This window comes from Zalophus californianus, chromosome 7 (genome assembly GCF_009762305.2).
Source record: "Zalophus californianus isolate mZalCal1 chromosome 7, mZalCal1.pri.v2, whole genome shotgun sequence".
NCBI lineage: Eukaryota > Metazoa > Chordata > Mammalia > Carnivora > Otariidae > Zalophus > Zalophus californianus.
Window position 1 is genome coordinate 21,474,360 of NC_045601.1, and position 14,130 is coordinate 21,488,489.

General features: G+C 37.1%; 1 protein-coding gene across 12 annotated transcripts in view; it reads right to left on the reverse strand.

Annotated features, from left to right (window-relative positions):
• UTRN (utrophin) overlaps positions 1-14,130 on the reverse strand; it is a 500,526-nt gene that overhangs the window by 244,721 nt on the left and 241,675 nt on the right. For all 12 annotated transcript variants that reach the window (XM_027601866.2, XM_027601862.2, XM_027601867.2 and 9 more), the window contains 3 exons: positions 13,176-13,293; positions 9,442-9,647; positions 7,679-7,833 (listed from right to left, as the gene is read on the reverse strand). In XM_027601866.2, coding sequence (XP_027457667.2) covers positions 7,679-7,833; positions 9,442-9,647; positions 13,176-13,293 — 479 coding nt within the window. The remainder of the gene's footprint in view (positions 1-7,678; positions 7,834-9,441; positions 9,648-13,175; positions 13,294-14,130) is intronic.

Consider the following 14,130-nt stretch of genomic DNA (forward strand, 5'->3'; position numbering starts at 1 on the left):
TACTCTCTCTCTGTTTCTCTGTGTCTCAAATGAATAAATAAAATCTTAAAAAAAAAAAAAAACCAACTAGATCCAATGCTAGAGTATGGTATACTGGACACTACAAGAATTTTTATCCATTTTCAAGGGATTCACATGATTTATCATACTACCATGAGGTCAAAAATAATTGCTAAAATGAGAGGTTCAGGAATGTGTATGCACACTTTATCGCACAGGCTAATAAATTAACTTTAATACCATTTGCACATTTTTCTGCTCTCAGAAGAAAACGACCTAATTCTACCACCTCTGCCATTGACTGGTTATATGGCTTGGGATAAACCACTTCAAATTTCCAAATTTTTTTCCATCCTTCAAATAAGTTGCTTGGACTAGATGAGTAAAGGACCCATTTCAGAGTCTCCAGGGATCCTTTTAAAACCACAAAATCCATCACTGACATTATAAAACCTGCTCGAAGAGATCCTCCATTCTCACCCCCATCCCTAGTTTCAAATCCAGCTCATCAAGAATCACTGCATGTAAACGAAATGTTACTGATGGGGAGAGATGAGTGCAGTGCAGGCAGCAAGAAGGTTAGAAGTATTCGTGTGCAAGTTCCTAAGATAACATCCAGCCCCGAACTCACATTTGTCTACAATTCTCAGGGAAGAGTTTATATATCTGGCAGTTCAGGTTGCTACATCTCAGGATCAGAAGAGCCAGAGGAGGTTCTGAGGATACAGGGGAAGGATTTCAAGTTTAGGGAATTGTGGCTACTAGACAAAGGCAGAGAAGATTTTTTTTTTAAAAATCTTTTTTAACCTATAAATCATAAAGAATAAGGATACATGGAAAGCCTAGAAGATAATATTTGAAGTTCAGAAGGGTAACTTTAGCAGAAACAACAATTTTTACTTCAAACAGAAATAACAGACTACAGAGTTCTTTGGGACAAGAAATGGTGCACACTGAAAATATAAATAGCTTCTCATAAAAGATTCGAGGAATCCATGGGGGACAGATTTATAATAGTTTATCTTAAAGGGAACTGGGATTTTTTAAATGTAAACTCTCAGCTTTTAAAGAGATTTCTGCTATAAAATCAACTGATATTCTACAAAATAGCTTAGTTATTTTGTAGCATAACAAAACATGGCCACCCACATAACTGACTTTTTTAATGGTATTTTAAAGACGTTATATAATACTTGATATTTTAAGCTACAAGATATACTATATTGATCCAGTGTGCATGTGCTTACTATAATCGGTCAAAAGAGTGAACGCAACTAGATATGTCCTTTTTTTTAAGACTTTATTTATTTGAGAGAGAGGCAGAGAGAGTGCAAGAGATGGAGAGGGAGAAGCAGGCTCCCCGTTGAGCAGGGAGCTGGAGGCGGACTCGATCCCAAGACCCTGGGATCATGACCTGAGCTGAAGGCAGCCGTTGAACTGACTGAGCCACCCAGATGCCCCTATTTTTTTCTATTTTAATGCAAAAGAATACCTTCAGAAACCCACGGATATGTGTTGCTAAATTTTGGTATACTTAAAAGGTGACCTTTACAGTTACATGAGATCTAAATATATTTATCTCTTTTGGGAGGAAAAGAGTGGCATCAGAAGTTTGAGTGGCATGTAGAAAACTTATAATGAAACAGTTCTTTAAGCTTTTCAATGGATATTTTCACAAGGTAGTTTTGTTCTTTTGTAAATAAAATAACAATGAGCTAAAAAAAATGTATTAAAGCACCCTTTGGGGAAATGCAGTTGATTTGATAAGAATTAGTACCTGCAAATATACCCTACAATCTATGGTCTTTTGGTGACCCAGAGATTGGGTCATCTCATCAAGCACTTAAATATTCACTCCATGGGATTTAAGGAGACTGTTATAAGCTGCTAATGCTACACCAATTGGGAAGCTCAAGAAAGGAGCCCCCACTGGCCCCACACCCACTCCATGATGCCTACCCTCCACCTTGTATAACCCAAAGGAGTAGCTCTCCCTAGGACTGCCACCTCCACCAGCAAATATTTAAGAGCTATATCCATGACAGAATCTACATCACCATATCCTATTTCTCTTTTAGCTAAATCACTATGAAATATCTGGTCTTCATCGGCCAACCAATATTGGACTGTAACGCCAATACTACTCTGCACCTTCCCCAATCTGCCCCAATTCATCCCCAAACCCTTCTTCTGTTATGTCCAGAAATCTATTCTATGATCAGCAGACCACAGATCAACTCCTTCATCTTATCTTAAGTGAAAATGGTTTCCTTAGGACCATCAATTCCCCTGGAAAATTTTGAATGAAGTTTTTTTTCTGTTTCCTCACAGATCCTACAAGCCCCAGGGTGAGTCGTTGGAGTAAGTGCCCTCTTCCTTGCTTTTCACTGGTACTTTCAGGCCACTATTCTCCCACCTTCCAGGCAAAACCCTACTCTTTCAAAGCACGAGACATTTGTCCATTACATTCATATACTGACCTCCAGGCCCATGGTCACTGCATAACAGTTATAATGGTTGCTCACTACTTCAAAAGTAAGTAGTGTCTTAAAGTCAACTCAAGATCTGCCTGCCAAGCCACCAGGAGGGACTGCAAAGCCCAGCAGAAGGGAGATCTCAGACACGATTATGGACTGGGAGCCATCTCTGGTTCCTTTACAAACACCTTCCTCTTCCCTGCTCCCGATCTTCCATCTGCATTCTTTCTACTTGCCTCTGAGTAGATAAGCATTGCTAAACATTTATTATTATAAACCACAAACAGGCCATCATCACTGCCCAGCAAAACTAAGGTTCCTCCAGGAAGCTCTCTGCCCCACTCACCAGGATTCTGATGTTACCTGTGATCCTATTCAAATCTGTGTCAGCCCCACCACCAGCCCCACTGACAGCATACCCATGGATCAGAAAGAGAGCAGACTCGTTGCAGAGAACCTTTCATCTTCCCACCACACAGTGATTAATAATGTATAAGATATTCCTTATAGCACAAAACTATATTGTCTCATTTGCTTTACAATACTTCAACATAGTTAACTAGGTGTGTATATGTGCATGCATGTATGCGAGTATACATGTACATATACACATGCACATGCACATACACACATATACACACATACACATGCACATACACATATACACATGCACATACACATGCACATACACACATACAAGCACATACACCTACATATACACACACATACACACATACACATGCACATACATATACACATATACATGCATGTACATACACACATACACATACATATATACATACACATGCACATGCATATACATATACACATGCACATACACATACACATGCACATACATATACATATACATATACACATACACATACATATACACATACACACACATATACATAGGCACTCTGGGGCTAAACAACATTTCAGATCCAAATCAGGCATTCACACCTCAAATGTTACTATGAGCACTTTTCAACTTCCAATACATCTCAATTTACACTAAAACTTTTGTTAATTGGCATTAAGAGACACAGGGGGAAAACATTTCACAGATGAAAAGAGCAGTGGTCAATGTATATCAGTTAGTTAAAAATGTTAGAGATGGGGGGCACCTGGGTGGCTCAGCCAGTTAGGCATCTGCCTTTGGCTCAGGTCATGATCCCAGGGTCCTGGGATCGAGCCCCACATCGGGTTCCTCGCTCAGCGGGGAGTGTGCTTCTCCTTCTGCCCCTCCCCCCGACTCATGCTCACTCTCTCTCTCTCTCAAATAAATAAATAAAATCTTTAAAAAAAAATATTAGAGACGGGCCTTCTGTTTGCAGAATCCAACATACTGGGAGCTAGTTGTGTTTCAGAATTAAGAATTTTCTGTACAATAAAAAATTATTATTACGAATGTATCTGTATGACATATTACACACAAGTAGGGTCTGAGGCAGCAAACACATTAATATTTCTACAGCTAGGAACAAGGCTATTTATACTAACCAGAATAAATAAAGACTATAATAAACAGCCTCACATCAATTCAAAGCTTTCTGTTATCAGAGCGTATTGGATTTTGGCATCGGAGATAAGGGAATGAGGCCCTGTAACTGTGAATGGCCAACTTACTTAGGCCAATTGCAATTCATACAAAACATTTCCTTTGAAAGCTGATATTAAACTTCACACATTATGCCGCAATGACAGTATTCCATAAGCAAGTATAATAATCCTTCACCGCACCCCCGCCCCCGCGAATTTGGCTGACAATGACACATATACAGAATACGGCTGGAAGATAAGAGAGCCCTCATATAAGGCCTCTCTGTGACCGCTACAGAGGGCACAATGGACACATACTGAAGAGTGTTACATTATTCATAGTAGAGGCCCCCATATCTTTAATCAGATCGGGTTTCTAAACCCGACAGATAAAACAGTAAGTGGAATCACAGACAGATCTGAGAGGCGGGTCCACAAAGCAGTCACCAGCAATCGCTGACATTCTGATAACAAAGGAGGAAAACAAAATATTTTTTAAAGAATGTAAGAGCCTGACTGCACAGTCGGAAAAGTTTGGATATCAGTCTCAGCTCTGCGCTTAGAGCTGTGTGATCTCGGGTCCTCCTTAACTTTCCTCTGCTTCAGTTTATTCACTGAGGTAGCGTTGATGAAAACGCCTGTCTATTATGATTTGAGGATTAAATAAAATAATGCATGTGAAGGCATTAGCACAGAACCTGACAATGGCAAGACACCCAATAAAATTCATACACTAAAAATAAAGCAGAAAATCTCACAAAGCATAGCAGCCTAAATAAATTTACTACCAATTCTTCAGAACTCAGAGCAGGAAGAACATTATCATAACTTAGGATAGAAAAATATCATTTCAGCTATGCTATGTGACTTTGAACATGTCATTCACCTTCTCTGAGCCCGAGAGCATTACATTAGACCACGCATTCTCAAGGGAGGTGAGAAGTGGTTCTTTGGTGAGGCACGGTTGGGGCGGGGAGTGGAAAAATCTACACTTTTTATCTATAAAGCACAACTATAAAGTATGGAATCAGATACACAATATACCCATGGTATGAAAATTTCAGGGGAGTGGGGATCTAACAAGGCTCTTTGGGGGTTGATGATGTAAAAATGTTGAGAAACACTGGCTTAAATGCACCGTAAGATTGTATATAGCTCTTAAAGTTCCTTAATTCTATCTTCATAACAATAATGCCAAGAATTTTTTTTAAAAAATGGTTCTTATAAGTGCATATGTTCTGTTTAAGGCAAGGAAAGATTTGTATATTCTAGAAATGTCTCCAATTAAAACAGTTAAAAATTGTAAATATCACTGTGTTTAAAAGAGAAAATCCTCGCAATACATAGAAACCCCAGCTGTCACTCATGAAAAGGATCCTGTGAGCTACAGTTTTGTTGTGTTTTCCCTGCTTTACAGATAGCAATATGTCTAAATTTTAATGTTGATGTATTCCCCAAAAAAATGCAGAAAGAAAATAGAATAAGCACAATGACTTGTAACTACCATAAAATTGGAACAGTGTGCTTGTCTTAGCTCCGATAAATGAAAGATCACCTTGGAATATAATTCATTTTTAATTGCCTCTACCATCTAACCTAACTACTGCTGTAGGCTGTCTTAAAATATTTACAAAGTAAAAGAAAAAAAAAAGAATTGGAGGTGCTAAATAAAGCAGGCTTCACATTCCTAAGTGATCAATTTTTCTGGTACTGTTTACAACAAAAACAAAGTTATAATTCTTACATATGGATTTTTGGAAACACGCAGATCAAGTATACTTAAGGACTATCTTAGTATTAAAGCTGTATGTCTTAACTGAGATATAATTAACACATAATATTGTACTAGTTTTAGGTGTAGAACATAATGACTGGATGTAAGTATATATGCAGAATGAGTAACACAATAACATCTATCACCACACATGGCTACACATTTTTTTCTCTTGTGATGAGAACTTTTAAGATCTACTTGGTAACATTCAAATACACAATACAATCTTGTTAACTATAGTCACCATGCTGTGCGTTACAACCCTAGGATCCATTATCCTATAACAGGAAGTTTATACTTTAAAGTCTTTTTTTTTTTTAATATTTTATTTATTTATTTAATTGCCAGAGAGAGACAGCGAGAAAGGGAACACAAGCAGGGGGCATGGGAGAGGGAGAAGCAGGCTTCCCGCCGAGCAGGGAGCCCGATGCGGGGCTCGATCCCAGGACTCCGGGATCATGACCTGAGCCGAAGGCAGTCGCCCAACCAACTGAGCCACCCAGGCACCCCTAAATAAAGCCTTTTTTAATCCATCCTCTTCCCAGCCTCAGTTGGGGATCCTTACTATATCCAAGTAAGCTTCTACAACAGAAGAAAACAGTTGCACTAAATGCTAGAAAGAGCAGTATTACAGCTATCTTCCGCTTTAACAACTTTGAAGTGTTGTATTTGCTACCCCAGCCTTATTTCCTCCAGAATCCTAGGTATATTTAGCAACATATATATATATTCACACTCATATACTGCCTCATAATTCTTGTCTTTGAGTTTCCCAAAAATCTAAAATCAACTTTACAGGCCTAACTAAAAATGACATTCTAAAAAGGTATAAAACACCTCCATGTCAAACTGTTATTAAATGCTTGGCCAAACTTTATTACCAGTAACATGCATCATCAAGTGTTCTAGTATTATCCATTTTATTCACCACAAAATAAATGTGTTTGGATACAAATTAGCTTTCAGGTGGCTATATCTGAATATATAAAGATGTGTGTGAAACCATAATTTCATTAGACACAGGCATTCCCAGGACTGTGCAAGAAGAAACACTTTTTCCCAATGATGAATATAAATACGCTATCTTGAAGAGATGCTAACCACTGTTTATAGTTCCTCAGACCCTAGGTGTTCAAGTGACAGAAAAATCTCTCTTATAAACCCATATGCTATTTTAGACTGTTCCAAATATACTGACTAGACAGAGTAATGGAAAGAAAACAAATTAGTTGAAGCCCTAAATATACATAGTATATTTCAGAAGTCTGGCATTGGATCCATGTGTTCTCAGCTTCAACTAAGGATGACCTGGCCAAATAGCACACTATTTTAATTATGTTTTTTATTTTTTTAAAGATTTTAAATATTTACTTGACAGAGAGAGAGCACAAGCAGGGGGAGTGGAAGGCAGAGGGAGAAGCAGGATCCCCACTGAGCAGAGGACCCTGAGATCATGACCTAAGCCGAAGGCAGACGCTTAACCGACTGAGCCACCCAGGCGTCCCACACTATTTTAATTATAATTAGGGATAATATTACCTTAATGCATCTGTAAATACCTAACCAGTCCTTACCCCCAGAGTACTACAGGATGTATACTACGTAATGCTGGGAGGCACAGAAAATCAGAACACATAAAATGATCTTTGGCAAGGTTTAGACTCATTCAAGGAAAAACTCCATTGCAGAAATTCAAGTAGATAATGTATAAATATACCTTCTGTATTAAGTGTGATAATACTAACCCAGCACCGTACAAAAATAAAAAGTAATAATAATAAGATGTACTTCTAGTAGTCACATATTTGGCATGTTTCCATGAGAAAGCCAAAGCAATCAAATTCTCTCCTTTACATGCATTTACCTGCCAGGCCCTTCATGTTACCTTTGTTTGAGGTTGATCCATGATGTTTTTAAGTACTCGGTGGTTTCTTTCACATTCCTGGTATCATCACTACCATAGTCCTCCAGCAGTTTCTGCAGAACGTTATCGAACGCCATTACAATACCATCACCAGGACCCAGTTCTTGAAGCAATATCTAAGGTGTAATTGCAGGTGTCATTATTAGATTCGGTCACTCAGTAACTAGTACTACCTAAACACTGGGTCTCCCCATAGGTTTTAACATGTTTTAGACACAAATATCAAAAGAAAAAAGCAAATTATGGGACAAACACTTGAACATAAGCTTAAATAAAAGTAATTCTGGAAGTAAAAAGGCAAATGTCTAACGAATGAACAGGTACAGAGCAGATGATATTAAAAGATGATATTCTCTTTCCTTTAGGAGATATTTTACTTCCTCAAACTATTTATGTTTTTTATTTGTTCTGCTATATATCTGATCCTTCTAGCAACACGCATCATACAGGAATGAACTTACTATAGAATTCCTCTCTACATGCTGGCAAAAATGAAAATGGCCAACAATATGGAAGTCTTCTGTGCCCCTGGGTCACTGTGTCTGCCGACAAAATTAACTGCTTGGGTGGATCAAGCAGCCAAGCAAGATTTACTAAGAGTTGCTTAAATAACTAAACGGATGCTGAGTGTGTCCACAGGCAGTGGTTTTCCACCTCTCAGAGCCCCTGGATCAAGATACTCCCCATGAAATCTAAATGACAAATGAATGTTCCTATAATGCTTTCCATAGGAACTGGCAAAAAAAAAAAAAAAAAAAAAAATACATCCTAGAGTCTGAGCAGAAAAGAGCCACACTCTTGTTTAGAAAGCTATATTCTGAATACCCAATGACTGAAGCATTGATCTCACTTTTAATTTTATTCCTCTAGTTAAGTTTCCTAGGGTTTTGCTGATTATTATATTTGAGTCATTTGGTGAAAATAATCAGCAGATGTCATAAACACAGAAAATGATCCACAAAATCAGGACACCTGGCCACTTGATTTTTAAATTGTAACCATGGAACATCTACATGGTACATGGTATGAATTATAAAAACATGCTCTCATGTTTTAGATTGTTTCCCATATATTCTTCACAAATGTACACTTTCATCTTAGGCTCTTTGAAGAGTAAATAAATGTTATGCCAAAATATAACCTAAAAACTATAACCTCTAATTCAAAAATATTTTCTGTAATTATAGAGAGAATTTAAAATAGCACTTAAAAAATACCATTAACGTTCAGTATCATCAACTTATATTCAAATCGATCAAAAAAAAGTTACTTAGTCTAACAATATAGATAAAACAGTTTGGTTATAAAACTATTAAAAGAAACTAAACTTATTACCTGATTTGTTCAGTACACTAGCCTCAAATGAAAATCTCAGAAAATTTTATAAATAAAAATAACCTTCAGCGTAGACATGGAAGAGAGCAAAAGGAGGGTTCCCAAGATCCTGAAAATATTCTCTTTCTAGATGCTGGTTCATGGTTGTGTTCCATTTGCAAAAGTCAGTAAGCGATACATCTGGTATACCGGTATATTTCTACTTGTTACACCTCCCAAATTTTTTCAAAAACCTTCCTGGTCAAATTCTTTATGTAAATTTCAATGTATATTCTAAGCACTTGTGAAAACATCATGACAAGGGTCCTAAAGATTACAGTTAACAACAGAACAAAAAAGTACATCCAACAAACTGATAATGCCAAAAAAACACAAATCTGAAGTCTTACTTGATTATCAGAAATCTGCTTGATAAGTGGATCCCTTCGGGCTTGTTGGAGAATATAGAGTCGAGCCTCATATTTTCTCATAAGTTCCTCGGTTTCCTCCCTGTGGTCATCCCACTGAAGACTGTCGATAATCATATCCTCCAGCTGCTGCTGTCTTAACTCGACACCATGCTGAGTGCTGTCCCACTGGTTCTTGACCTTTTCCACTGGAGGAGGCATATAAAAATAATCCCAGAAACGAACTTTCAGGAAAGGGGAAAAATACCTGATACCAAATTTCTCATAAGTAAGGTTATAAATAGGAAAGAAAAAGAAGGCAAGTCGGTATATACATTTTAAGGGAATTTAATACATGTCTGCTACACTATACAACTGATACGTTTCCGAAACTATTCTTGAAGAAGAATCTTGAATTAAATTCTATTTTAAATGCCCTGAAATATCTCACAATAAAAATATCTACCATGGATAAACCAAAAATTCTAAAGAAAATAAATTCCTATCTAACGTATATTCACAGACCCTGGTTTGATGAAGGCAGAGTGTAACAATACTTTACGACAGAACTTTAAGACACAGATGCAGTCTCTTGTCATCCTCAAAGGAGATACTCTAAGGTTGTCAAGATTTTACAAGGAAATAATCTAAGAATACTTTTCATATTTGTTTTACTGCAGCATGAAACCTGTCTAAAAGAAAGTATTTTTATACGTTCAAGAGAAACACTAAAAGCAAATTCGATTCAAGTTCTATGTACCCAGTAGCTCTTTACCATAAAAAAATCCACATTAGTTCTTTTCCTCTTTCCTTTTTATTGTTTCTTTCTATTTTTCTTTCTCTCTCTTCTGTCTGCTCTCCTCCCTCTTTCTTCCCTACCTTCTGTCCTCTTCTCATTCTTAACATGGAGCTAAAGAAAGAGAGATCTAAAGAAACTTAAACTTTTGACTAATTACTTCATGAGTAGTTCAAGATCTTGAGCTGAAGCACTAGTCAACAATAGCTTTGAATGACTTCAACAACCCACTGATAATAAGTAGGTAGGAAATTAAAAATAAACTTCTAGAAGATGCTTTGGATGTCACACAGACTGTAGAGCAATAGTTAAATACCAGGCCAACAAGAACTGAACTATAAAACAACATTGCAGCTGAGTCCTATTGGGACCTATTGGTAAAATTCTTGGGATAACAAAGGGTTACAGCAAGCCATAAGAGTGATCAATTTAAGACTGTTCAGAACACTGAAAATTATATGTAATAATTTTTAAAAATTGTTCATTGAAATTATCTGTTTTAAGCTGCCTTGTTCAACAGTTTAAATAGATTGCCTAAGTTTTTCACTTAAAGAATGAATTTGTCATAATGTTCTATTTGCCAGTTAAAAAGTTAAAGTACTTATGACCAATGCTATTACTAATAGAATCCTTTAATATTGAACAAATAAAATGAAAGACATCAAGTGAGAGCACATATCACAGGCTTATCATTAAAAATAAGCAAGGTGTCTATTCTTTGTGAATAAGTGCTAAAAGCAGGTTATTATAGGCAGTACACTCCTGCTGAGAATATTTTTTTCATATGATGAATAATGACAAAGATTATGCAGCCTCTATGCAAATAAAAAAAGGAGAGAAAACAAAGAGAGGAAGTTAAATTGGAAAGGGAAGATATTCAGAAGAAGAAAGAAAAGTCTTATCAAAAACCTTAAAAGAAAGTTGGACAAATAGGAGGTGGTAAAAAAAAAAAAAATAAGATGGTAGAAAAAGCAAAATGGAGAGGACTTTGTAAATAGTTTAGTGTCGCTAAAGAAGAGAACTCTTCTGCCATGTAACAGGAAATGGAATCACTCCAGAGTTGGGTAACAGGCACAAGGAATCCATCAATTAAAAAAAAAAAAAAAGAGAGGGATGGGGCACCTGGGTGGCTCAGTCAGTTAAGCGTTTGCCTTCAGCCGGGTCCTGAGGATCAAGTTCCACATTGGGCTCTCTGCTCAGTGGGGCGCCCGCTTCTCCTTGTCCCTCTGCTTGCCGCTCTGCCTACTTGTGCTTTCTCTCTCCATCAAATAAATAAATTAAATAAATAAAGGAATGGGGCACCTGGGTGGTGCAGTTGGTTGAGCAACCGACTCTTGGTTTATTTCCACTCAGGTCATGATCTTGGGGTCATGGGATCGGGGCCCCATGTCAGACTCCATGCTCAGTGCTTAGCAGGGAGTCTGCTGGAGATTTTCTCTCCCTCTCCCTCTCCCCGCTCATGCTCTCTCTCTTCTCTCTCTCAAATAAATTAATAAATCTTTTTTTAAAAAAAAGAGGGAGAAAGAAGGAAAATGGCTTATGTAGTAAAAAGTAAACCAACATTGTAAGACACTAAAAGTTCTCTTTTAACTCATCTCTTCCAATAACATTGCTGTTGTCACATTGATATTAAAATCAAACCATAGTTTTGACTTTCTTCCCTTCAGAACTATTAGACAAGATAATAAAATACCTTCCAGTTTATAGTCTGCCGCAAATATTTATTAAGTACTTAATTTGTACTGGACACTGTGGGAGGCCCCAGGGCCAGAAAGGTGAATATTCACCATCTATGGGAGAGAAAATCAAAATAATTGTGAGATCTACACTGATACCATGGGGGGAAAGGCCACAGCAGGAACTAAAGATAGAAGATACAGTTCACCAGGGACCAGTAGAGGGTGAGAAAGACTTCACAAAGGGGGTGACATTTTAGCTGCTGAGTAGAATTTTACCGGGGAGAAAAGGCCAGGAGGGAAAAATAATGCAGATAACTAGGAACTGCCAGGACATTTTAAAGAATATCTAAAATATAGACTAGCTACAGACGGGTGGAGGCTGAATGGGAGAGGGGATGATGAAAGCAGGCTGTGACTATCCCTATATGACATTTTTGAGAATTCAGACTTTGTTTTATATGCCATACAGATTTAACAGATGATTTTAAGTCAGAAAGCAAAATGAAACAGGGATCTTCGCTGTGGTTGTTGTGTACATTTATTTTTTGTCTTGTTTTATTTTGCTTTTAACTTAATTATTCCCAAATTAGTACCAGGCCCATAGGTACAAGTGTGTTGCTCAATAAATTCTTTTTGGAATGAATTTAGAGAAGAGAAGTTAAAAGACATAGCAAGATCTGGTTTTATTAATTAATTATAATGGAAGCATGGGTTTGCATTCCAATGTTTTCTCTAACTTTCGTTTTTTGATTCCTTTAAGAGAAATCCTAACTGGGAGCGCCTGTGTGGCTCAATCAGTTAAGTGTCCCACTCTTGGTTTTGGCTCAGGTCGTGATCTCAGGGTCACAGGATCAAGTCCCACGTTGGTGTCCAAGCTCAGGTCGGAGTCTGCTTGGGATTCTCTCCCTCCCTCTCCCTCTGCCCCTCCCCTTACTCACATGCATGCACTCTCTCTGTCTCCCATACATACATACATACATACATAAAATTTTTTTAAAAAACTAAAAATAAAAAGAAATCTTAACTTAAAAGAAAAAAATCCAATGTACCAGTAATTAGTTAAAAGTAATAATGTTAACACTTTAAGGAATTCATATAGGAATAGTAACATGGTCCACAAAAAATAAAAATCAAAGGAAAACTGTAGTTTAAGAGTATCAAATATCAGATAATATTAATTTCTGGTTGAATAATCTGTGAAAATGTGTGTGTGTTACCATTTTCAGAGAAAGAGGATGATATATAAGTTTTTTTAAACATACATTTTTCTGTGATTGCTGTCCTCACATCTGAACTGGAAGCTTTATTTTTCAAGTTCTGTGCCAATGTAAAAACGTAATCAAGTTGAGGATGGCGTTGTTCCAAGTCAGCCTTTGTGATCTGTTAAGAAAAAAATGATTATTAATATAAGTTAATAAGCCTTACCCGAAGGGTACTACTAACAGAGCAAAACTGGTGTGCTGACATCAGAATTGTTTTCCTCTTATACAGGACAGTGAGGCATCAGCAATACAGGAGAAAAGAGCAAGGTTTGAAGTCAAAGGCCCTGGGTTCAAATCTCAGCTCTGCCACTTTTCATCTGGGTTACCTGGCAAGGCACTTGACTTTCTGTGTTTTTGTTTTCATGAAAAGAAATAATAGAAAACTTACAGCTTGGCTATATCAAGTCTGAGGAGATTCAATGAAGAAAATCCCTATGAGAAAATGGTCTGAAAACCTTAGCAATGAGTTCTGGTAATACCTTGCGTGTCTGCCCTACATGAGATATAAATACAAACTAATGTCATCTACAGGGATGGGGGTGAAACATTCAAAAGATGGTATTGGAATAAAACTAAATAATCTCAAACATGAAAAATGCTGCTCTAGAGACTCTGTCAAAGTGCTAATAAATAGGGGCAAAAAGTTTTAAAAATCAGGAATATAGTGTGTTTTAAGCATAGAACTAATAAACAGCTGTAACGATTAGAAAACACAATTTCCAATAAGTACAAACAGGATGGCAAAGATTCTCTCCCAGCTTTTCCTCTTCATAAATTCACTAATTTTGCAGATTTCAATTAGCCCTAAAGTGTCAAATATTATTTCTAGATGGATTATTTACAACTTCTAATTCTGAATCCCAGAGAGACATTTCAATGAAGGCTGATTATTTCCTTCTAAATGGCCCAAGAACCTCTCAACACAACACATCTGAAATTAAATCACTCAAACCTC